At 35.7% G+C, this 24,772-nt stretch overlaps 2 protein-coding genes across 3 annotated transcripts in view; both read left to right on the top strand.

Annotated features, from left to right (window-relative positions):
- Hdac3 (histone deacetylase 3) overlaps nucleotides 1–6,748 on the top strand; it is a 29,622-nt gene extending 22,874 nt beyond the window's left edge. Inside the window, exon 17 of the mRNA XM_048811703.1 lies at nucleotides 6,524–6,748. The gene's annotated coding sequence lies outside the window, so the exon portion shown is untranslated. The remainder of the gene's footprint in view (nucleotides 1–6,523) is intronic.
- Diaph1 (diaphanous related formin 1) overlaps nucleotides 1–24,772 on the top strand; it is a 93,499-nt gene that overhangs the window by 4,943 nt on the left and 63,784 nt on the right. Inside the window, exons 2-8 of one of the 2 annotated variants that reach the window (XM_015485491.2) lie at nucleotides 20,022–20,048; nucleotides 21,345–21,500; nucleotides 21,838–21,939; nucleotides 22,513–22,643; nucleotides 22,824–22,910; nucleotides 23,715–23,778; nucleotides 24,424–24,563. In XM_015485491.2, coding sequence (XP_015340977.1) covers nucleotides 20,022–20,048; nucleotides 21,345–21,500; nucleotides 21,838–21,939; nucleotides 22,513–22,643; nucleotides 22,824–22,910; nucleotides 23,715–23,778; nucleotides 24,424–24,563 — 707 coding nt within the window. The remainder of the gene's footprint in view (nucleotides 1–20,021; nucleotides 20,049–21,344; nucleotides 21,501–21,837; nucleotides 21,940–22,512; nucleotides 22,644–22,823; nucleotides 22,911–23,714; nucleotides 23,779–24,423; nucleotides 24,564–24,772) is intronic. The other variant, XM_015485499.2, reaches the window with a different exon arrangement.

Below are 24,772 nucleotides of genomic sequence, written 5' to 3'. Positions count from 1 at the left end.
TGCTCTATTGCTGAGCCCTCACCCCAGCCCCAGGATTGCAAATTTGAGGCTAACTGGGCAAATTAAGTAGACTGTGTCTCAAAATAAAATAAAATTGGATGGTAGCTCAGTGGTAGATTACTTGCCTTTCATATGTAAGGCCCTTTGTTCAAATTCCCAGTACCACAAAAACCAAACAAAATAGCTGAAAATTTTATGAAAATTTTTTGAAAATTTCTGCTAATAGTGTGTGTTATAAAAGCTAAGAAAATAGTAATAAATGAGGAATGCTTTAACTTTGATGAGCATCTGGATCAGAATAGATAAATTTTATGTCCTGTATGATAAAATAACCTTTTATTATCCCTGAGGGCCCTCAGTGTTTTTTGTAAATAGATTGTTAAGTTATTCTTAGGGAATATTATATTCTTATAGGAATGTAGTAGAGGCCTAAAAGGTAAGATTTTATGCCACATATGAATTAGAGGAAAAGGTTGAAATCATGTTTATTAAAAACTACAAGGCATTATATTAGCAAGAAATACAAGACATTATAAAGAAATAGGGTTTTTATATGCATTTTATGTTTCAATAGCAGAAATCATTAATGACTACAAAAATCATTCCAATTTTGAAATGTACTTTGTATTACTTTGTGTGTGTGTGTGTTTTGAGCCTTCTATTTTCAATCATTTATGTTTGAAAACAGTAAGAAAGAATATACCTCTTGCCATCAGCAAAGTGGCATTGGGTATTTGCCCTTAGTTGGGGTGGGTTGAACCAAAACCACACACTCTCCTCTTCCCAGATGCCTGTCATCTCTCTCTGTTTTTATTCTTTGCCTCCTGATGTATGGGCTGGTTTAAGCACAACCAACCCCATGGAATCAGGGGCAGTCAGAAGCTGTTGACACTAAAATTTCTGAAGCTAAAATTGAAAAGTAAAGAATACACACACACACACACACACACACACACACACACACATACACACACATATTGTGGGAGTACTGGGGGTTGAACCCAGGGGCTTTTTACCACTGAACTATATCTCCAGACCTTTTATTTTTTATTTTCAGGTGGGGTTTCACTAAGTTGCCCCAGGCTAGTCTTGAACTTGTGATCCTTCTGCCTCAGCCTCCCAAGTTTCTGGTGTGCAGTAGTATGCGTGGCAAGAGAATTTTTTTTTTTTTCAGTTGTAGATGGATACAATATTGTTATTTCATTTATTTATTTTTATGTGGTGCTAAGGATTGAATCCAGTACCTCACCTGTGTGAGGCAAGCCCTCTGCCACTGAGCCATAATTCCAGCCCACAAAAGAATATTTTAATCATTGAACATATTTAACTATATTTTCTTGTCTCAGTTGTTAAAATTAGCGAACCCTTCTTAAGAAATTAAAAAATTACTGAAGGAAAAGATGAATATTTAGGCTGATATTTTAATGCATTTTACCACTGATTGCAGGATAACTAGGTGAATCATTGTTCTCTCAACTTTGAGATTCTTTCTTCCACTCAGTTTTACAGTTATGAATGGAACCTTAAACTGTAGAATTGGAGGGGACCTTCATGTCATCAAACCCAAACAAACACCAATGTAGCACTTTTTGCATTTGTAGGTTGGAAATATCAAGGGGCTAAGATGTAGAAATCAGATGAATACATGGATGTAGAGAAGCAGAAAGTTTAGATTCTGTGTTTCTTTTAGTAAATTTTAGGATTGAAGAATAGCTGGTGTAGTAGGAAATGATTTTATAAGAGGAACAGGTACACTAAAAGCTTTGAGACTGAGGGAAAATTGAAGAAACCAGTTCTTTATTGCTTGGCTGTGTAACAATTAGGGAGAGTCAATTTTCCCTTTAAATATTGTTTAAATTCCTTTCCTTCAAAAGGCACAGAAGCCAGAGGCACAGTGGTGCATACCTGTAATCCTAGCAATTTAATGAGGCTGAGGCAGGAGGATTGCATTTTTGAGGCACCAACTTAATGAGTCCCTATTTCAAAACTTAAAAATACAAAGGGCTGAAGATGTAGCTCAGTAGTAAAGCACATCTGGATTCAATCTCTAGTACTAGGGGAGGGAGAGACTTAAGAGGGATGGAACAGAGAAACAAAAGAAAATAAGCAAATGGAATTGAATTACAATAAACACATGGGGGCTGGCACTTGCTTAGTATGTGCAGGCCTTGATTTTGAGCCCCCTCCCCAAAATAAGGCATACTTAGATGGAAAATTGAAAAATTCCATCCTTGGTAGTTATATAACTAGTCCTTAGGCAGTATTAGTCCTTTGGGCATTTTATTAGGGTAGCAAATACAGATAAGAATTTATGGTGTCCTGGATTATATATATTTTCATTCCTTTTTATTTCTGAGTAGTAATATTTTGTCATGGATTTATCATAGTTTATTTATTTACCTATTGATGGACATTTGGGGTTTTTTACAGTTTTTTTATACTTTCTTTTTTCTAATGAACATTCATGGACAAGTTTTTGTTTGGACATGTCTTCATTTCATTTTGGTAAATATCAGTGAGTGAAATGACTGGTTCATATGTTAGATCTATGTTTAATTTTTTTAAGAAATTGCCAAATTGTTTTCCAGATAAGTTGTTTTTCTTTACATTTCCAGTAGCAATGTATAAGAGTTCCTTGCCAGCTCTTGTATGATCAGTTTTAAGTTTTAGCTATTCTAGTGGGTATGTGTTGGTATCTCTGTGACTTTAACTTGCAAGTCCCTAATGTTATTGAACATCTTTTCATGTCCGTATTTGTTCTTTGTATGTTTTTCTTGAAGACTCTATTCAAGATTTGTCCTCTAAATTTTTTTTTATTAAATACAGGTCTTTGGTATATATGTATATTTTGCAAATACATTTTATTACTCTTGTGGTCTTCCACTTCATTTTCTTAACAATATATTTTGAAAGCACGAAAATATTTCATTTTGTTGACATCTGATCTTTTTCATTTTTGCTTTTAATTTATTATTTCATATTCCAAAAAATCCACAGTCACTGAGATTTTTCTGTTTTCTTCTAGAGGTTTTATAATTTATTCCTTAAATTTACCTCTTTTCCACTGTTGAATTGTGAGTTATATTCTCTATGTTTGCTTTGGGGTGTAAAATTTTACCTATAGGCAAAACAACATTTCCGATACTTTTAGGATCTGGGACCTTTGGGATTCCATTTATCCTGGCTTGCTTTTTTTTTTTTTTTTTGATTGATTGATTGATTGATTTTGCATTACAATTCTTAATACACCATTATACAATAAATTATCATATCTCTGATTATAAGTTATGTTGACACCAAATTCACATCTTCATACATATATTTCACCATCCATGCTATTCCCCTTCTCCCTCCCTTTCCCTCCCACCCCTGTTCCCTATCTAGAGGTAATCCCTTGCTCTCCCTCCCAACCCCATTATGAGTCACCCCCCTTATATCAGAGAAGACATTTTTTTAATATTACATAATAATAATCTTTTATTTTCCTATATTTATTGTGCTATAGGTTGTATAATATCAGTCTTCTGATGTATAAATAACTGAGTATTCAGCTTCTTTATATATAAAGAAGATTAATTCTGTGCTGGGGTTGTGGCTCAGTGGTAGAGCACTTGCATAGTATGTGTGAGGCACTAGGTTTAATTCTCAGTACCAAATGTAAATAAGTAAAAATAAAAGTTGTTCAACAACTAAAAAAAAGATGATGATTAATTCTTTGCAGACTGGAAGGATAAGGAGTAACAATAACAACAGCAGTTGTTAAAAGCACGTTTATTGCATGCTTATCATATTTCTAGTATTGTGCTAAAGAGCTTTAGATTTGGTATTTTATAAATCTCTACATTGACCTCATAAAATAGATATTATTATCATTTTCATTTTATAGGTGGTTAAACTAGTATTTAATGAGATCAAGTAACCTGCTTGAGGATGTAGAATTAGTGACAGAGCTAGAATTCAAACTAGGTCTAGCTATTAAAAAATCCATATATTACTGGGTGCAGTGTCTCATGCGTGTAATTCCAGCAGCTCAGGAGGTTGAAGCAGGAGGATTGCAAGTTTAAAGCCAGCCTCGGCAATTTAGGGAGGCCCTCTCTAAATAAAATATAAAAAAGGGCTGGGGATGTGGTTCATTGGTTGATTGCCCCTGGGTTCAGTCCCCAGTACCAAAAATCCTATATTGTGCCAGTTTGGTGGCACATGCCTATAATCCCAGAAACTCAGAAATGGTGCAGGATTGTAAGTTGGAGGCCAGCCTGGGCAAATTAGCAAGACTACAAAATTAAAAGGGTGGGGATGTAGCTCAGTGGTAAAGGGCCCTGGGTTCAATCCCCACTACAGAAAACAAAAACAAAATCCCAAGTTTATGCACTACATTGTAGTGACAGTTGACATGTGTCCTCTTTTTGTGCCTGTAATATAAAAAAGAATATTCACTGCTAGAAATTTCTTAGAAAATTTTGGTGCTGTTCCTTTTGAGTCCTTGGTTATCTATAGACTCCTAAAACTATAGAGTTCAGTTGGTGGGAAAGGAGTACTAGGTTTAAATGTACAAAGTGCATTGGCTAAATGCCTAAGTGCTTTTCATATTTAGTAATTTAGACTTTGAAGCTAGTAGAAGATCTTAATTAAACCTTTCTTAAGCATTAAAAAGTAGCTGTTACAGTACATGCAAAACCTATCTTAACCCTAGTTCAGGAATTATTACGCAGTTATAAGAATTATTATTTTTAAATGTAGTCTTATCTCCTTTGTAAGTAGAACAACTTCAGCAGCATCACTTTTTAGGAGTTTTATTGCTAAGGTTGTCACTATAGTTAGTCCCTTTATATTTTTTTATTTGGCATTTGGTATTCTTAAAGATATCTCTTTTATTTTTTATTTTATTAGTTGTAGGTGGACATAATATCCTTTATTTATTTATTTTTATGCGGTGATGAGGATCGAACACAGTGCCTCACATGTGCTAGGCAAGTGCTCCACCACTGAGTTACAACCCCAGCCCTTGAAGAAAAGAGGCCCTGAAACTTGACTGTAAGAATTGCAAATGATTAGTAACTTCAGGGTCTCTTCTGAGTCTGGAAACAGCTGAAGTTTGTTCCTTAGACTTGGCAATTACTTGCCTGTGGTTAATAATTAAGGCACTACCACAGAAATCTAAGTACCTGAAACTAGAATTTTCTGTATGACTTGTAGTGAGGAAGAAAGAAGAGAGGTTTTTGTTTGTTTGTTTGCCTGCCTGATCTACCCTGGATCCAAAGGCTAATCGAGAAGTCATGTGGTTATTGCATCAGGTTCTTTTTAAGAAATCGTAATCTCAGCCCTCTTTATACCAGTAAGTTCTAAGAGAACTGGGTGTGGTGGTATGCTCTATAATCCCAGCTACTCAGGAGGTTGAGAGAGGAGGATCATTTGAGCCCCATGAGTTCTAAAACCAGCCTAGGCAACAGAGACCCTGTTTAAAAAAAAAAAAAAAAATCCAGAAAGCTGTGAGAATAGACTTTAAATGCTGAAGAAATTCAGAGAAGTGAGGAAGTTTTTTGGAAATATTATTGAGTTAAAAGAAGACCTGAAATTCAGAATCTTAGAATGTTAGAGGTATAAAGAATCCGAATATTTGTTTCCTTTCCATCTCTCTCTCTTTTTTTGTGTGCATATGGTACTGGGGATTGAATGCTCAGGTGCTTCTATTACTGAGTTACGCCCCCAGCTCTTTTATATTTTTTATTTTGAGACAAGTTTTTGCTAAGGTGTCAAGGCTGACTTCAAATTTACAACTCTTTTGCCTCCTCCTCTCTGGTATATAGTGGTACATGCTTCATGTACCACTAAACCTGGCAAGAAACCTAAAATTATTTAATTTAACCTGTTTATAGATTAAGAAATGTTAGGGGGCTGGAGTTGTGGCTCAGTGTAGAGTGCTTGCCTAGCACTCATGGGCATTGGGTTTGTTTCTCAGCACCACATAAAAATAAAATAAAGATATGATGTTCACTTAAAACTAAAAAATAAATTTAAAAAATATTTTAAAAAAAAAAGAAATGTTAGGGCTGGGGTTGTGGCTCAGTGGCATAGCACTTGCCTCGAACATGTCAGGCACTGAGTTCAATCCTCAGCACCACATGAAAATAATAAAATAAAGATATTGTGTCCATGTATAACTAAAAAAAAATGTTTAGAAGAAGAAGAAGAAGAAATGTAAGCCTCCAAAGTGATCTGTTCAAATTTATAGCTAGACTAGAACTAAACTCTTTATCTCCCACTCTCTGTGCAGTATTCTTTCCATATATTGCTGCTTAGTTGTGACTTTGCTACTAATTAACCTTATATGAACTCTGGGCAAGTCACTTTTGTTTTCCTTTTTTTGTAAAATTAGAGATTATCATGAATCTTCTCCAAGGCCTGAGCTAATACCCCAATTCTATGAATGACCCAAATATAATTGTTTGAAGTTTCAGATAGCTTAATAGAAGTTGGGGGATATGATCCGCAGAGTAGAGAGAGAAGGCTTTTGTGAGGTGAGGTAGGGAAAAGTGTGAACTGAAACTGAGTTTTGAATGTTTGGTGGTACTGAAGAGGAATGGCCTGATTACAGCAATCATAAGGATTAATGGGACTTCAAGAGATTATTGTATCCCGGGCAAGGGCTTTTAAGTTCCCTTTCTATAAAATCCTGTAGAAAAAAGGACAGAAAACTAGCACTTTGTAGCTTGTAATGCATATTGATATCAGTGTTGGGACATGTGATGTGTGGTGGTCACAGTAAGTAAACCAGGATTATCTAAGAACATGAATAGATTAGTGTTACTTGAAGCAAAGTGTGAAAGATGATATATCAAGAACTATGTAATGTTTTGAACAACCAACAATAAAAAAAAAATAATAATTAAAAAAAAAAAAAGATTAGTGTTAATGTCAGTGTTCTAGCAAATCATTTCTGCTACCAAGACATGGAGTTAAGCTTGTTTGATTTCCAGTCTTTATGAATTTTGATACATTTATCTTTTCAGATTTTTAGAGAGCTAGATTGTAAAAATATCAAAGATATAAAACCAAATTGTGGTCACAGGTGGGTAAGTGGTAGAAACAATCTGAGCCTGTCTTTGGTCCTTATTTTTTCTTCTAAACATTTCTCCAATACAGTGTAGTTTAGCTTTTGGTTGCATGCTTATTTAAGAAGACTTTTTTGGTGGGCAGGGAGGTACTGGGAATGGAACTCAGAGGTGTTCTACCACTGAGCTACATCCCCAGAGTTTTAAAAAAATTTTTATTTCATTTTTTAAATTTTAAGGTAAAGTCTTGCTAAATTGCCCAGGCTATCCTTAAATTTATAATCCTTGTGCCTTAGCTGCCTCATTAACTGCGATTACAGGTGTGTGCTCTCATGCTTGGCTTCTTTAGACATTTCTGAATAAAAAATATATATATTTATATCTTGTTTGGGGGCCTTACCTCCTTCTAGCTTATAAGGTTCTTGAGAGCAATGGTAGTGTTTAGCTTATGTCAGCAGTATTCATTTGTGTACTTTAGTTTCACTGTTAGCCTTAGGAATCTTGAGATTATTTTCAGGGCTCTTCATTTACGTGGTCTAATTTAGGGGATTGACAGTTTTGAAAATATCAGTCCCCTCTAACCAAGGTAACTATGGGGCAGAGAGAATTAGTATTATTACTACCCTGACCATAAAAGATCTTTGTGAGAAAAAATTATTATTCATGTCTAGAGATAGTATGTTAGTTTTGACTTAATGAAGTTAAATTAAATTTCTTAATGAAGAAACAAGTCTGTAGGATTAAAAATCTCTGCATTATTTTATATAGTGCAAGGCTGCCAACTTTTACTATTATAAACAGGACGGTATTTGACCTAGTGCTCTAGAGATTATTAACATACATTTAAAGTGCGTAATCACTAAATCTCCATGTTATTTGAATATATTAGTATTGTAATCTTTCATGGGCATAGAAAGGTTTACATAAAATATTAAATAAAGAAGACAAGAATGAATCTCAAGTCCTCAGGATATGTGTGAATCTCCACAAAAAATGGTGGTGGTAGCTGGTGCACTATTTTTTTTCCTTAAACCCACACACCCTCTAAGCTGTAGCATTCCCTCAACGCTTGAATTTGGCCATTGAGGCAGATGGTTTTAGATTATTCTAAAATTATTTTATCTTCATGCAGCTTATAGAAATATTTTAAATTTTGTTAATGTTTTTGAAAGATATATGTGTCAAGGTTGCCCAGGCATAGAGGTCTCTAGTGATTTCTTGATTCTTGTATTTTAAAAAGATGGGAGTTGGTCTTAGCTGGCAGCTCATTGCATCTGCCAGGGCTTGTTCGTTACTTACTTGTAGGCCCGTGGGTGACGTCTGTTTCCTGTGATTGAAACCACAAGAAGAAGTGGTGAAAAGCCACTGCAGGATATGTATTATCAGGCAAGCAGTAGGCACTAGTTCTGCCCTCAAAAAGAGCAGAAGTAACTAAGTACAGTCTTTAAGGGGTCTGAAGAGCCCCTGGAAATGATCTGATCCAACTTCCTTACAAAGGCCTAGCGGTATTAAGAGGTATTACATTGCTCAGAGTTGAGCTAGGTTTTAGACTCCACTATTTAATATTCTGCCCTACATTGCATTGTTACTCCTAAATTTTGTAACTCTGTCCTGTTAGAGTATTTCTTAAAAGAAGTACTACTGGAAAAGAGTAAATACTGGTGGGAATTTGAGTATAGGAATTAGATGATGTTTTGCTTTTAGATGATTTTTTTGTGTTTTTATATGAAAAGATGCACTACATTTCCCTTTTACTTCCTTTTTTTGTGGTATTGAACTTGGGGTGCTTTACCACTGAGCTACATTCTCAGCCCTTTATTATTATTGTTGTTGTTGTTGTTGTTGTTATTATTTTTGATACTAGGATTTGAACTCAGGGGCACTTAACCACTGAGCTACATCTCCAGCTTTATTTATTTATTTATTTATTTATTTATTTATTTATTTATATTTTTAAAACAGGATTTTCACTAAGTTGCGTAGGGCCTTGCCAAATTTCTGAGGCTGGCTTTGAACTTAGGCTCCTCCTGCCTCAGTCTCCTGAGCTGCTGGGATTTCAGGCATGTGCCACTACACCTGGCCTCTTTTATTTTTTTATTGTGAGATGGGGCCTTGCTAAGTTGCTGAGGCTAGCTTTGAACTTGTGATCCTTTTGTTTCAACTTCTCAGGTCACTGGGATTACAGGAGTATGCCATTGTGCCTAGTCATACATATATTTTCAAAAAAATATTTAAGAACTCCAAATTTCTGTTTCTCATTTTTATTTCACATAGTATTTGAATATTCTGGTCATTATTTTACAATTGCTATTATAGGTTACACTTGTTTTCTGCTTTTAGTGTCATAAACACTTTCCACTTTTCTAAACTCTGAAAATTTCTATTTTTATTTGAAATGGAATTGTATATTGTATCATAAAATGATACCTTTTTTAAAAAAAGAAAATGTTAAAATATATAAAAACAATCTATCTCTCTATCTCTCTCTTCCCCCAGAAATTGGAGTTAGTTTAAATAGAACCCAAAAAACCAAACTTGATACCTGGAGCCTAAGTACTATGGTATGAAATTCTGTATGTGTTTGTGTTAGAATATTACACTTCAACATAGTATGATTACTGGAAGCATTAGAAGGATAGGATGTTAACTGTGGCTTATATTTCTGATGAAGAGGAGTAATGAAATTTTATTTCATCTATGTACTCTACCTCCTCTCTCCCCACTAAGATGTTCTCATAATAAAATCTTTTCCTGGATTTGTACAAGGCCAGAAAATATTTACTGTAATTTCATAAGATCAGTTCTGGCTTTTTGAGTAGCAATATACTACTATGTTGCTTTATCAGTTAAGGTGTTATCAGTAGGCTATGATTATTCCTAGGTATCAGGAATGGTGTGTGGATAGGAAATAAAGAGGCAAAACCATCATTTAGAAATGAAAGGAGTTTGGAAATGGAATTTAATACAGACTACCCTTATACTTGTTGCCTGCTTGTAGAAGTGATAGCAACTACAGAAACTTCCTGTCTGCTAGGCTTTGGGTGTGTCACACACGTGCCCACCCATGAGGAAGAATAGATGTCCTGCTACTCACATCATAACATGGGAGGAGAAGACAGTTGCTACGGTGATTGGGAAACAGCATTCCTGAGTCACTGACTGTTTCTAAATGAATGGACAACACCCCTTTTTTTAAAGGAGCAATCACAATCTTCTCCAAGCTCAGGCAGTGAACAAGCACGGTATTCAGAGTTGAAGATATATGTTGAAAGTTTGGAAAAATAGGTGAATGTTATTTTATTTTCTGTGTAAGTACTCAAAAAAGTCTTTATCAGAAACTTAGGATATTTAAAAGGAAGGAAGTTTTGCTTACTGTCCTCTCACCAAATGACAGAATACATGTACAGGCTTTTACCTCCTACCTAGAAGCAAAGAAGATTGGTATGTCTGTTTGACACTTGATAGGAAATTAGGATTTTCGAGACTCTGAGCACTTTCTTCGTTGACAACTTGTTTTCTTAATCCATTAGTGCCTTATAGTATGAAGGGCAGGCACTGTAGACCTGTAGGAGACATGCAGTGTCTCTGGTATGGTTTCCACCTGTTCCCCTATAGTGGAATAGTGAAACTGGAGTGGCTTTTTTTTTTTTTTTTAAACCAGGGATTAAACTCAGGGGTGCTTAATCACTGAGCCACATCCCTAGCCCCTTTTTATATTTTATTTAAAGACAAGTCTCATTGAGTTGCTTAGGACCTCACTAAATTGCTGAGGCTGGCTTTGAACTCGTGATCTTCCTGCCTCAGCCTCCCTAGCTGCTGGGATTACAGGCATGCACCACCACGCCTGGCCCCCTTTCCTTTTTGTGTGTTGGCTACCAACTTTCCAGGATACAGTCTAGCCAATCTAGGGCCTTAAGATGAACTGAGCTGTAGGCAAGAAGTTACTTTTTCCTTTTCCTCAGAGATTTTGCCCTCTTGGACCACTAGAGGAATAATTTGGGCCCCTTAGAGAATCAACTGCTAATATTAAGATAGTTTCCCTTCATTTTAATTATGATTTGGAAAATGAGGTTTATTGTAAACCAACAGTTTTTGACAATTGTGAAGGAAATTGAGTTTGTTGCTTTGAATTTATAAGCAAATTATTTCAGTTTGTGATTGACATGGGCTACTGCCTAGGATCTTTTAGAAAGAAGTCGTAATGAGGAATGAAAGATCTTGTTATGTCTGATTATGTTCCCTTTGTTGCTTCTTGTATGAATTCTAATTAATTTATTATCTATTCATCCTTCTTAGCTTTATCAAAGCATAGCTGACATGAAAATTACATGTTTATGAAATACATGTAGGTTTTGTGAAACTAAAAAGTTTTACTCTTTAGTGCTGAGTTTAGCTGTTTGGCTGCTGAGGCAGTGTGGAACCTTGTGGATGAACTGCTTGAGTCTTACCTTCTCCTTTAGCACTTTTTCCTCAGTGGTCATGGAGAACATGAGTCTAGGTTCTTTCCAATTCTGGCAATTGCTAGGTAATTTTTTGACTTTTCCCCCTTAAACACATTTTGTTTTTCTATCTTTTTAGTCCACATTTTTCAATTTCTGGTCATTTTTTGCCTTTGTTTTTCTTGAGGTGCCATTTTTTTTCCTTTACTTTTGAGGTGAGTACTCCAACTCTATACAACCTCTGTTTAGACTGTAGGCACCAATAAGTAGTGATATCAGAACCTGGTTTCTCTGTAAATGGTAGATGAGATAAGATATTGATTCATTTGCCATTCGTCTTAGGGCATTCTAAGAAAATGGAAGGGAAAGCTTTTTTTTTTTTTTTTTTTAATATTTATTTTTTAGTTATCGGCGGATACAACATCTTCGTTTTGTATGTGGTGCTGAGGATCGAACCCGGGCCGCACGCATGCCAGGCGAGCGCGCTACCGCTTGAGCCACATCCCCAGCCCAAAGGGAAAGCTTTTATCTGAACTAAAGTTATCCATTATTTTCTTCTCTCCGGTTCTAATTGACTTTTGTGTAAGGAGTGCGAATTGAAGAGGTAGATGAGCCAGTTTTAGTGGTTCCACCATATGTTATTTAACTTTTACAAAGTGCTTTGAAAAACAAAGTGCTTTATATCTATTTTATTATTTATTATTCTTAGTAGTCTTATGAGATTATGTATTCCTAAAGGAAGGAAGATTGAAAATGTGGTAGACTAAAAACAGCTTACCTTGTTTTACTGTCCTTCAGTGGAAATGTGGTCCATTTTGTGGCAAAACTAGATTAGGACTCATTGGTAATTGAATACAAGTCCATGTTGCAACCCCAATTGCCTCATTATATTAAGGAACTGAATATCAGTCCTATGGTAGAATAAATGAATCAAAGCTGGACCCAGATCTCTTTTCTGTATGATTCTGGATAACAGATGCTTTACTTGTCTTTCCTGGGTAGAGGTATTAGGATTTGAAAGGAATCTGTTGTTGACTGCAGTGACACTTCCCATTTTATTCATTGGTAGGTTTTGTTCTTTCTTGAGGGCTTATTAATTTTCAAAGGATTTGGAGACTCCTATAGGAGTCATGCTGTCCCATAATTGAATATTTTCTTCAAGAACTCTTAAATATGCCTTGTGGGCTGAGACCAGGGTGCTTTCATTCCTAGAGAAAGGCATTAGTCTTTTTTTCCCCCCATTTTAAATGTGTTTATTTAATTCAGAATTTTTTCCCATTTTATTTTTTGTTTGATGTTTCTATTTTGTTTGTTTTCGTTTTTTGTACCAGGGATTGAACTCAAAGGTGTTTTACCAGTGAGCTACATCCCTCAGTCTTTTTTTATTTTTTTATTTCAAGACAGGATCTTGCTAAGTTGCTTAGGACTTCACTAAGTTGCTCAAGCTGGCTTTGAACTTGCAATCTTCCTGCTCCAGCCTCCCGAGTCACTGGGATTGCAGGCATGCTCCACCATTCCTGGCTTCCCACTTTTTTTTTTTTTTTTTTTGGTGCATTATAGTTGTACATACTGATGGGATTTGTTGTTAAACATTCGTTAAGTGTACAAAATACTCAATATAACAATATAATTTGGCCATTTTCACTTCCCAAGTGGTGTCCAACTGTCTTGGTAATCCATTCAGCCAAGAACTCAGCTATAATTGGAATGTTCTGATATGTTATCCTGAACTAGATATTTATAAAGTATTGAGATGTAGGCTTGCAGTTGTGGGCTTATATTTCCCCTTTGCTAGCTACATGGTTCCTGGAATTACTGGCCATCATTACCTGTACTTCTGATGCTCAGTGATAAAGTTGGAAACACTTTTTGCTATGTAATATACTCTGTTCAGAGTAATATTTAGCCATATTCTCTTATTAGATCCCTGCTAACCTCCCTGCTGCTAAGAACACTACATAATTACCTTTTACTTGGCTACAGTGAACATCCTGTGCCAAGAGACTGTTCTTTTTCTGGTCCTTCCCCTTCCCCACCAGTGTTGGGCATCAAAGGTAAGGCTATGCTAGGCAGGTGCTACACCACTGAGCCACATCTCTAGCCCTGTGCCTTTTAAGAAATCTATTTATTTATTTATTTATTTATTTATTTATTTATTTATTTATTTTTAGAGTGAAAAGTTAAAGATCTTGGAAATTCAAGTAGAGGTGAATCAGTTCCTTAGAGGAAGTTTCTTATAGCCTTGAGTTCACAGTAGGTACACTTCAGTTACTAGGCAAGCAGAGAACCTCTGTCCAGAAGACTGCCAAGTTTTGTCCCATTGGCCCATTTTTTAAAAACCAAAGTTTTAATACATATCACCATTGAAGTTCATTTACATTTATTATTTTAATAATTGATCAGGATGTGATCAATTATTAAAACAATAATTTTAATAATTATTAAATAATTAAAATAATAATTAAACTCAGTGAATTTAATTAGTTCTCACATACCTTGGGGTCCTTTGACTTTTTGTTGTTTCTGTTTCTTACAAACTATAAATTGTCTAGAAAGTATTTAATTTCCTATAGATGGTAACCAAAAGATTTATCTTACCACACATTACATTAGGATGTGGTAATTGAATCAGAACCTGAATTATTGTCTGGATGGAGAGTGAAGTGATAGCTTTTCATTTTTATGTTGATTTAGTGTACAGCAGTATCCTGCCAAGTGAATTTATATTACAAGTGTATTTATATGCAAACTGTTACTTTTGTGGCAGAGTACCTTTGAGTAGTTTGTGTTGATTTAAATGAGATTTGGTAAAACTGAGAATCTTTTAAAAAAGATGAAACTCCTTAATAAATGCAATTCTGTAAAGCTCTTTACTTATACCACCTAGTCACCTTTAGACATTTATCTACTGATCTAAGTCTGTTAAATAAAAAATTCTGTAGAAAAATGCTGTGCTTTTACAAATAATTAATTGCACATAGTGAAAGATTATTCTAAAAATTGTTACGAGGGGAGGGGGGATAGTAGAGGATAGGAAAGGCAGCAGAATACAACAGACACTAGTATGGCAATATGTAAATCAATGGATGTGTAACTGATGTGATTCTGCAATTTGTATACGGGGTAAAAATGGGAGTTCATAACCCACTTGAATCAAAGTGTGAAATATGATATGTCAAGAACTATGTAATGTTTTGAGCAACCAACAATAAAAAATAAAAAAAGAAAAAAGAAAAAAAAATGTTACGACAGGCTGAGGTTATGGCTCAGGGGTAGAGTCCTTGCCTAGCATGTGTGAGGCACTGGGTTTGATCCTCAGCACCACATAAAAATAAAATAAAAGGTATTGTCATTTTAGCAGGTTGCTCTCTGCTTTGCATAGTGCAGTCATCCTCTGAGCTACAATCCCAGCCCAGTATTATACATTCTATGGGTTTGAATAAATATGTTATTTTATTATATAGAGTATTTTCACTGCCTTAAAAGTTCTCGGTACTTTTTGCATTCATCCTTCTTTCCTTACCCTTGCAACCACTTTATACTGTTTCCATAGTTTGCCTTTCCCAGAATGTCATACAGTTGGGATCATACAGTTTATAGTTTTTTCATGTCGGCTGCTTTTACTTAGTAATTTGCATTTAAAATTCCTTAAATGTCATTTTATGGCTTAATAGTGCATTTCTGTTTAGTGCTAAATAACACCCCATTGTCAAAAGACAGTGTACCACAGTTTATTTATTGATTCACCTTCTTAGGAAATCTTGGTTACTTCTAAGTTTGGGCAATTACGAATATATAAAACTACTGTTACAAGTATTTGTGCAGTTTTTCTGTGTAGAATGTTTTAACTCTTTTGGATAAATAAATACCAAGGAGCTTGATTGCTGGGTAGTATAGTAGAATATGTTTAGTTTTATAAGAAGTTGCCAAACTGTCTTCCAAAGCGCTTCTACAATTTTGCATTTCCTTTAACAATAAGTGAGAATTCTTTTTCCACATCCTAACCAGCTTTTGGTGTTAATTAGTATCCTGAATTTTGGCCATTGTAATAGATTTGTGAGGTATCTAATTGTTTTGATCTGAATTTCCCTTATGGCATATGAAGTGAAACATCTTTTCATGCTCATTTTTTGTTCTTTGTATATCTTTGGTGAGGTGTCTGTAAGGTAGTTGACCCTCTTTTCTAATCGGGTTGTTCTCTTATTGTTGAGTTTTAAATTCTTTGTATATTTTGGATAATAGTTCATTATCAGATGTGTGTTTTGTGAATATTTTCCCCCAGTCTAATGGCTTGTCTTCTCATTCTATTAACATTGTCTTTTGCAGAACACTATTTTTTAATTTTTCCCCTCAAAGAGGCAGATATCCCAGTAGCTTTAGCAAAAACCAACTTAACATCATCTTGTTAGTCTCGGCAACTTAGGGAGACCCTGTTTCAAAATTAAAAAGGACTGGGCTGGGTTGTGGCTCAGGGGATGAGCACTCGCCTTCCATGCATGAGGCACTGGGTTTGATCCTCAGCACCACATAAAAATAANGAACTCACTGTCTCAAGGATGCTAAGTGAGCATTCTACCGCTGAGCCACAACCCCAGCCCCTTACCTTTGCTTCTTTATATTGACTTTGCTTCTTTGTCAAAGGTTAGTTGATTATGTGTGGGCCTATTTTCTGGACTCTTTATTCTGTTCCTTTGATTTGCTAGTTGTTGAGATTTGTTTTTGCCAATCATACTTATTTTGGTGGAAGAGGTACTGGGGATTGAACTCAAAGACTCCAGACCACTGAGCCACATCCCCAGCCCTATTTTGTATTTTTTATTTAGAGACAGGGTCTTACTGAGTTCCTTAGCCTCCTCGCTGTTGCTGAGGCTGGCTTTGAACCCATGATCTTCCTGCCTCTGCCTCCTGAGCTGCTGGGATTACAGGCATGCACTGCGCCCTGCTTAATCATACTGTCTTGATTACTGTAGCTTTATACTAAGTCTTAAAGTTATGTAGGGTCAGTGTTCCAATTTTGTTCTTCTCCTTCAATATTATATTGACTATTCTGGATCTTGTACCTTTCTAAACTTTGTAATCAGTTTGTTGGTATCCACTTGCTATGGTTGGGATTACATTTATAATCTGTATATCAATTTGGGAAAAATCAACATTGTGACACATTTGATGTTTCTGTCCATGAATGTGGAATCTCTCTTCATTTATCTAGTTCATTGACTTTATTCATCAGAGTTTTGTAGTTTTACATCTTGTACATACTTTGTTAGATTATACCTGTATTTATCATTTTAGGGGATGCCAGTGTAAATGGTTTTAATTTCATATTAAAAACAGGGATTGACTTTCATATATTAACCTTGCATACTTGATATTATTTATTTTTTAAAAAATATTTTTAGTTGTAGATGAACAGAATATCTCTATTTTATTTATTTATTTTTATGTGGTGCTGAGGATCAAACCTAGTGCCTCACACATGCTAGGCAATTGCTCTACCACTGAGCTAGAACCCCAGTCCTAGGAATCTTATTAGTTCCAGGAATACTTCTTGTTGGATCCTTCAGATTTTTTATATAGATGATCAGATCATCTGCAAACAGTTTTATATTCTTCTCAATCTGTATTCCTTTTATTTCCTTTTCTTTATTCGTTAGTAAGGATAGTTGAAAAAAAGTGATGAGATGGGATATCCAAAGTGTTCTATTCATATGTAAGTTTAACAATAGAGATAATTTTTAATTTAAATTAGATTTTTAAATTTAAATATATTAAAAGTATAATTTCTTTCTCATTTGCACTAGCCACGTTAGAAGTGCTCCTAAGATTCCTGTGCCTAGTGACTGCCATATTGGACAGTGGAGGTCTGCAAAAGTCTACTTAGACTACATCAGTAGCTTTAGGTTGTTTTTTGATTCCCTAGAGAAGATTTAGTATTCTGTTTCAGGGTTCAAGACTTTTTTGCAGGGTTCTGAGAGACCCGAGGTGGGAAGTGCTGAATGTCAGTATATAGTAGATGTAGGCTTATTTGGTCTTTTTTGTGTATGTAGGATCATTGCCCACAATGTGCCTGCCATCCCTGAATCCAAAGACCCTTTGTTTCACCCTTTTCTAAGAATAAATTTCCATACTTCTGTTGGAAGATAAAGTAATTTGCCAGTGGCATGGTGGAGCTGGGTTGGGGAATTGGGTTGGGGGTGGATCTAGGGATCAATTTTTTTTTTTTTTTTTTTTTNCAGCCAACAAGGAGAGTGGTGAAAGTAGAAGCATTTAGAGGAAGGATGATTAGAGATTATAAAAAAGTTTGGATGTCTGAAGCACAGGGCACAAATACAGCCTCAGTAGTATTTTCTTCCTGGAGTACAGTACTTTTAATTTCTTTACTTCTCATGATCTAGGAACTTCTGCCAAACAACAAATGATACAATTTAAAAAAACTAAACAAAGCTGTTTCCAAATACAGTATATACAGAATCTTTGAGGAAAAACACATAGTATAAAATAAGTAAACCATGTGCCCTCAATATACTTTAGCAGCAGGTTTTCATTTCAAATAATTGGGCTTGTTCCTGGGGCTTTTTTTTGGGTTCTGAAACAGAATTTTGCCTATACTGTGCTTCACTTTGTTGGTTGTTGCTGCCCTCTGTTGGACTAGTTCAGAAAATGCAGCTTTTATTCTGAGTCATTCACTTTTGTGATCCTCACTCCAAATTGAGCACTAAAATATGGATAATATTTTTTTAAGGATCAAATATTTCTAATGATGCCCCAGGAAAGCAAGAGAAATGGTGTATCTTCTTATGAAAATGAGTGTTTATTTTTCTTAACTAAAGGCAAGAGTTGGTGATCATGAAATAGAAACCGAAGAATTTGGGGAATGCAAAGATTTTGGGGTTTTGGAAACTGGAGACCTAAGTTCAATACCCAGCTCAGCCTCTAATTGTGTGGCTTTAATGATTTATTCCACCTGTCTCAGTATCTGTTTCTTCATTGATACAATTAATAGGTAGAACAGACTTTGAGGACTTCTCTAGGGATTGACAATTTAAGGAAGTAGCTTTAGTTTACAGTATTTTTTCATAGGCAATAATAATGACTAAATCTCAGGCTCTGCCCTTAAGGAACATAATCTGTAAGGGTATAAAGGAGGCAAAAATTTTAAAAATGACAATTATAATCTACGACTAGTGCTACAAGATAGGCAAGTATATATGACTGTGGAAACCTAAGGAAAACTACCTATTCAATTAGAGGAGTTCACAGTTTGAGATGTTCAGTCTATGATCAGCTGGTCAGCTGACTCCATTGCTCTGGGCCCTAGATGAAGCCATTGCATCATAGTGGAAGGGTGTGGCTGAGGGTTGTCTGCTCTTGGAAGCAGAGAAAAGGTAGGGCCAGGGCCACATATACTCAAGGCTATACCACCAGTGAGCTAGTTCCTCCAGTCATGTCCCACTTGTTTTACAGTTACCACCCAGTAGTTCGAATTATTAATCTATCAAATGGATTAATTCACTGATGAGGCTACAGCTCTTATAATCCAATGCTTTTACCTCTGAACATTGTACATTGCCTAACATATGAGCTCTTTTGGGGACATTTATAGATTCAAACCATAACACCCATCTACCCACCCTTGTATTTCCTGTTAAGAAATAGAACATTGTAAGTACTCAGAAGCCACTTTGTCCTTTCCCCAATCACAGCTCTTCTACTCACCCTAAGTAACCACTGTTTTGATACTTGTGGTAATCATTCCTTTTCTAATTTTACATCCTAAATAATATAATGTAGTTTTACTTGTTTGTAGGGTTCAAGTAAATGAAATAATGATTCAGTAGTATATTTGAGTAGTTACAAGTTCATTCACTTTGCATAATTGTTTTCATTGTATCAATATACTAGTTTATTTGTCCATTCTACCCTTGATGGCCATTTGTATTGTTGTTTTAGACATTTTATAGTATGACTATGAACACATTTCCTCCTATTTTTACATGCACTTTTCAACATAGTATATATGTAGAAATTGATATGTTGAGTTGTAATTTATGTGCATATTTCACCTTACTAGATAACACTATTTGGTTTTCCTGAGTGGCCCCAGAAGTTTACATTAACACCCACAATATGTAAGATCCTCTGTTGCTGTACAGCGAGATAGACATGAAAGTTTTTGGCAGTCTTGAGAGGGTAAAATGATACCTCATTGTGATTATAAGTTGCATTTCCTTGTTTACTAATGACTTTGGGCACATTTCATAATTATTAGTCATTGAATTTAGAGTATGTTCAGTTCTCCATCTTACTTTTTTTAAGAGTCATATGTTAGTGTTCTTCAAATTCTTTCTACTACTGACCTAAGGGACTGTGCTAAATACATTGGCAGAAATTTTTTAGGTTGTGGAAAGTAGCTTAGAGTCTTTCAGTTTATTTTTCTTCCCTTTTTCCCCCAACCCATCTGGTGTTTGGGAAGTGTCTTGGCATTTCACTGATCTCTTTTCTCTTATTCCTCCTCTTTCCTATTTCCTAGACTTTGAAGCGGCTCATGGCAGATGAGGTAAGGAAATTTTGTTTGGCATGTGCATGTTCTTATACTATAATATTTACTGTAGTTTCCATAAATTTGACTTTCTTTAACTTATAATGGTAATGTGGGAGCTAATTTCAGAGCACCGTAAGGCTTTTTCCTAACCCTTTGCCCTATGTTTGGCCCATTGCATGCATTTCCTTGGCATATTGATTAACTTCCAAAGTTAGGCATAGTCTTTAAACTCTAAGCTGATTTGCAGTTTAGATGCCACTCATATCACTTGAAATTCCGCAATGCTTGCAGATGGTTACTGTTACTTTCAAATGGGTTGAGCTGATAAATGCAGCTTATTGGTTACTCTTCTAAATTTGAACATCTGTACTTGAGGTCTGAGGAATAGTTTGTTAGCATTTGTGTGGCAGAGAGATGGCATATATACCTTGAAAGGACAGTGTATTTTTTCCTGACTAGATGTCATGCAAAGGGGATTTTGAAGAACGTATATTGAACTTTAGTTGCCTTAAACCCAAGTTCCTTGGAATGTGAAAAAGAAGAAGAGAAAGATTCCTGCCTTTAAGGCATTTACTTATTTATCCTGTGTGACTTAATATCTTAAAATCTATGGTCATATTTTACCTCCTCTTCTTCTTTTTTTTTTGGTGCTGTTAGGGATCAAACCCAGGGCTTTGGGCATGCTAAGCAAATGCTAACCAGAGCCATATCTCCAGCTCATCATACTCACCTCTCACAGGGAGAAATTTTCTGGAGACCTGGCCACATTTATTATTAGGAAACAAAGAGCACTTTATTGAGATAGTTTTATACATGGGGTACTTTTAGTTTTGTGCTGCTAGAGGTCTTAGAAATGGCAGAACACTATGAATTGTGATATAGAGTATGTGAAAAATGAATAAGTAGTGGATGAAATGTGTTTAAACTCTAGAAATATGAGAACTTTTAATTGTGGCAGGTTTTTTTTTTTTTTTTTTTTTTTTTTTTTTTTGGTCAATTCCCCTTATTAAATTTGAGATGCCTAAGGTGGGGGTGAATAGCTGGGGAAATCAAGATCAAAACTGCCTTTTATAGAGAAACTTGAAATCTTTATACTGTAGTCCTCTTATCTCTGGATAGAGATGAGAATAGAGTCAGTATGATAAATTAGGAGGAAAATTGATATCTTCTTTTCATGTTAGAAGAGTATTGAACTATTCATGAACCAAAGGAACCATGCATGTGAAAGAGATGAAAGGATTGGTTATTTGGTGTGTAGTTTGTTGTATAAATGAAAATGGAGCACTAATAATACTTTTTTCTGTTTCTCAGCTGGAGAGATTTACCAGCATGAGAATTAAGAAGGAGAAGGAAAAACCCAATTCTGCTCATAGAAATTCTTCTGCCTCTTATGGGGATGACCCAACAGCACAGTCCTTGCAGGATATTTCTGATGAGCAAGTTCTAGTTCTCTTTGAACAGATGCTGGTAAGTTTCCCACCTCAAAATGATATTTTTCCTAAAAATGTATGTATGAGCATGGTGGGGGTTTTGTTTGTTTTTGCCTTTTTAAAAAATGGATGGTCCCCTTTATCAGCCCTTATTTTAAAGCATTTTAGGCTTTAATACAAAGAATCACCACATTTATATCTGAAGAATTTTTATCAGTCATAATAGCTTAAATGTCTAGGAATCCCAAAAGCATATTTATTCAATAATCATTTATTGTACTGAACTCATCACTAAGTGTAGTAAGCGTTAAACACTTAAAAACTTGTAATGAATTTAAGGCAATTATATTTTTCTTTTTTTCTTCCTCTACTAGCTGGATATGAACCTGAATGAGGAAAAACAGCAACCTTTGAGAGAGAAGGACATTGTCATCAAGAGGGAGATGGTGTCCCAGTACTTGCACACTTCCAAGGCTGTGAGTCTTGGGGCAGGTACCCATGACATGGGAGACTGCCCTTAGTTTGGACCTGTTTATTTTGTTAATTTTATATAACATTTTATGTCTGTGTCAATTGTGTTTTATTCCATTACATAAGCCTACTCGTTTTTTTTTTTTTTTTTACACTCTCATTTGAGTTACCACTCTTTTTTTTCCCTCCTTCAGTAGTGGGGATTGAACCCAGGGCCTTGCAAATGCTAGCAAGCACTCTACCACTCAGATCTACATTCTCCCAGCCTTTTTTCAAAATTTTATTTTAAGCCAGGATCTTGCCAAATTGTTCTGGCTGGCCTTGCACTTGAAATCCTTCTGCTTCAGCCTCCTGTAGTTTGTGCCACACATTCAGGCTGAGTTACCATTCTTAAATACTTTTTGTATGATATAAACTTTCATGAAGTATAAGAAATGGGATGAACAATTCTGAGTCTCACATAATTTGTGGTCTGATAGATTTCTGCCCCTCATGTTATTTAAACTGTATTGACTAATATTAGCCCCCAGTTTATGACTATGTCCAGTGCTTAATTTCTCTGTATGCCTCCTATCCAGGGCATGAGCCAAAAGGAGAGCTCTAGATCTGCCATGATGTACATTCAGGAGTTGAGATCAGGCTTGCGGGATATGCCTCTGCTTAGCTGCCTGGAATCCCTTCGTGTCTCTCTCAACAACAACCCTGTCAGGTGAGGGTTCTGAGGAGTTAACAGGAGTAGGAACCCAACAGTAGAGTGTACTGGTGTGATTGAAGATCAAAAGAGTCGGGAAATATAAGGATGATCTGAATTGGGAATAAAGAGTTGATCATAAATAAGAAGTAATATTTATTGATTTGATATTGCATTGTCCCTGTCTTTTTTTTATAGTTGGGTACAAACATTTGGTGCTGAAGGTCTGACTTCTTTATTAGACATCCTCAAACGACTTCACGATGAGAAAGAGGAGACTGCTGGGTAAGAAATTCCAGGTCTTTGCATCTTCAAGGTGGAGGGTTATAGGGTTATAGAATAATAACAGTTAAATGTATAGACTAGGAGCATATACTGTTAGCTGAGAATGGTTTTTGTTGTGGGGTGACCAGTGGATGAATGATGATTATAATTATAGGCAAAGGATGAGGAACTTGGAATTTCATGATGAGTGTGATATATACACTTAAGATTACTTATCTCCCCCTTTTTCAGTCTGGAAGTAGGATCTGATTTTCTCCAGAGTGATCTAGTCTGGGTCATATCCCATATGGTGTCTTAAAATATACTTGATCAGCTTGGGACTACCTTTACAACAGTCTTCGTGATTGGAATAATTTGGGAATAACTTGGACTGTGTTAGGCTACCTTGGAAACCAGACTGAGCCAAAGTGACCTCTTTACCTCCTAGACTCTTTCTGAGACAAAAATAATACAGGGCCAGGACCTCCTACATGTACCTTCTCAGATCTGAAATCTTTTAAGTAGTGGGGCAAGCATCAGGATGTTATCCTGATAGAATTTAGCACTTAGAAGCCTAGAAAGAGTTAAAGGGTAAGTTATAATGTAATAATAAATTCTTGTATTACAGCCAAAGGTCTTTTATGATGGGGATCCCTCTTCATCTACTTACTTTTGTCAGTGTTTCTGGGCTAAGTGCTATGTGCTGGACTTTACTTGGCTATTAGTTGGAGATATTCCTAAGATCCTTGTTTGCAAGGTTAAAAAGTCAATTGGGAAAGGGATGTAGAATAAAGAGACTTCACTGATTATATCTTCTACATACAGGAGCTACGATAGCAGAAACCAACATGAGATCATTCGCTGTTTGAAAGCTTTTATGAACAACAAGGTAAAATTTTTTTTTCCCCTTCTTGTTCCAGTCCTCATCTGGACCTCCATTTGTTCTCTTCTCTTGGCAAACCCCAAAGTGGAAGTAGAAAAATGAGGTTGTCCCTTTTAGTACTGAATCTGTTATTCATTGCCACATGTACATATTTTCCATGGACCTTTTTTCCCAGCTCTAATTTGTTTCAGAATGTAATCTATAATTATTCTCTTGAATTGGGATATTATAAAGAATGGTGGCACACCATTATAAAGGTATAGTGGCACACACCTGTAATCCCAGCATCTCAGGAGGCTGAGGCTGAAGGATTGCAAGTTCAAAGCCAGCCTTAGTAACTTAGCAAGGCCCTAAGCAACTTAGCAAAAGTCAAAGATTCCAATAAGCTACCAGAAACTACAAGAGAAGGCATGAAACATTTTCCCTCAGTCTTCAAAGAAACAAACCCTGCTAACATCTGATCTCGGACTTCTAGCCAGAACTGTGAGACAATAAATTTCTGTTGTTTGAGATACTCAAGAATGGGGATATAGCTCAGTGGTAAAGTAGTCTCCTGAGTTCTGGGATTACAGGTAGGATTACAGGCATGTGCTATCTTGCCTAACTGATGCTGTTATCTTTAAATCTCCTTCTCTGTTTTTGTCCTACCAGTTTGGAATCAAAACCATGTTGGAGACAGAAGAAGGAATTTTACTGCTGGTCAGAGCCATGGATCCCGCTGTTCCCAACATGATGATTGATGCAGCTAAACTGCTTTCTGCTCTTTGTATTCTACCACAACCAGAGGACATGTATGTGATTAGAGTTACTTCTTTTGTCCATTCGCATTTTTATCATCTGTTTAGTGTAGAGGAAAATTGAGTTGTTTAGATATTCTCTTGATCTTAAATACTAGCTAAGACCATATTTCTTTTGTTTGTTTGTTTATTTTGGTACCAGGGGTTGAACCCAGAGGCTCTCAACCACTGAGCCACATCCCTAGCCCTTTTTAACTTTTTTT

The sequence above is a fragment of the Marmota marmota genome, unplaced genomic scaffold, assembly GCF_001458135.2.
Source record: "Marmota marmota marmota unplaced genomic scaffold, marMar, whole genome shotgun sequence".
NCBI lineage: Eukaryota > Metazoa > Chordata > Mammalia > Rodentia > Sciuridae > Marmota > Marmota marmota.
This window is presented reverse-complemented; position numbering and strand designations above follow the sequence as displayed.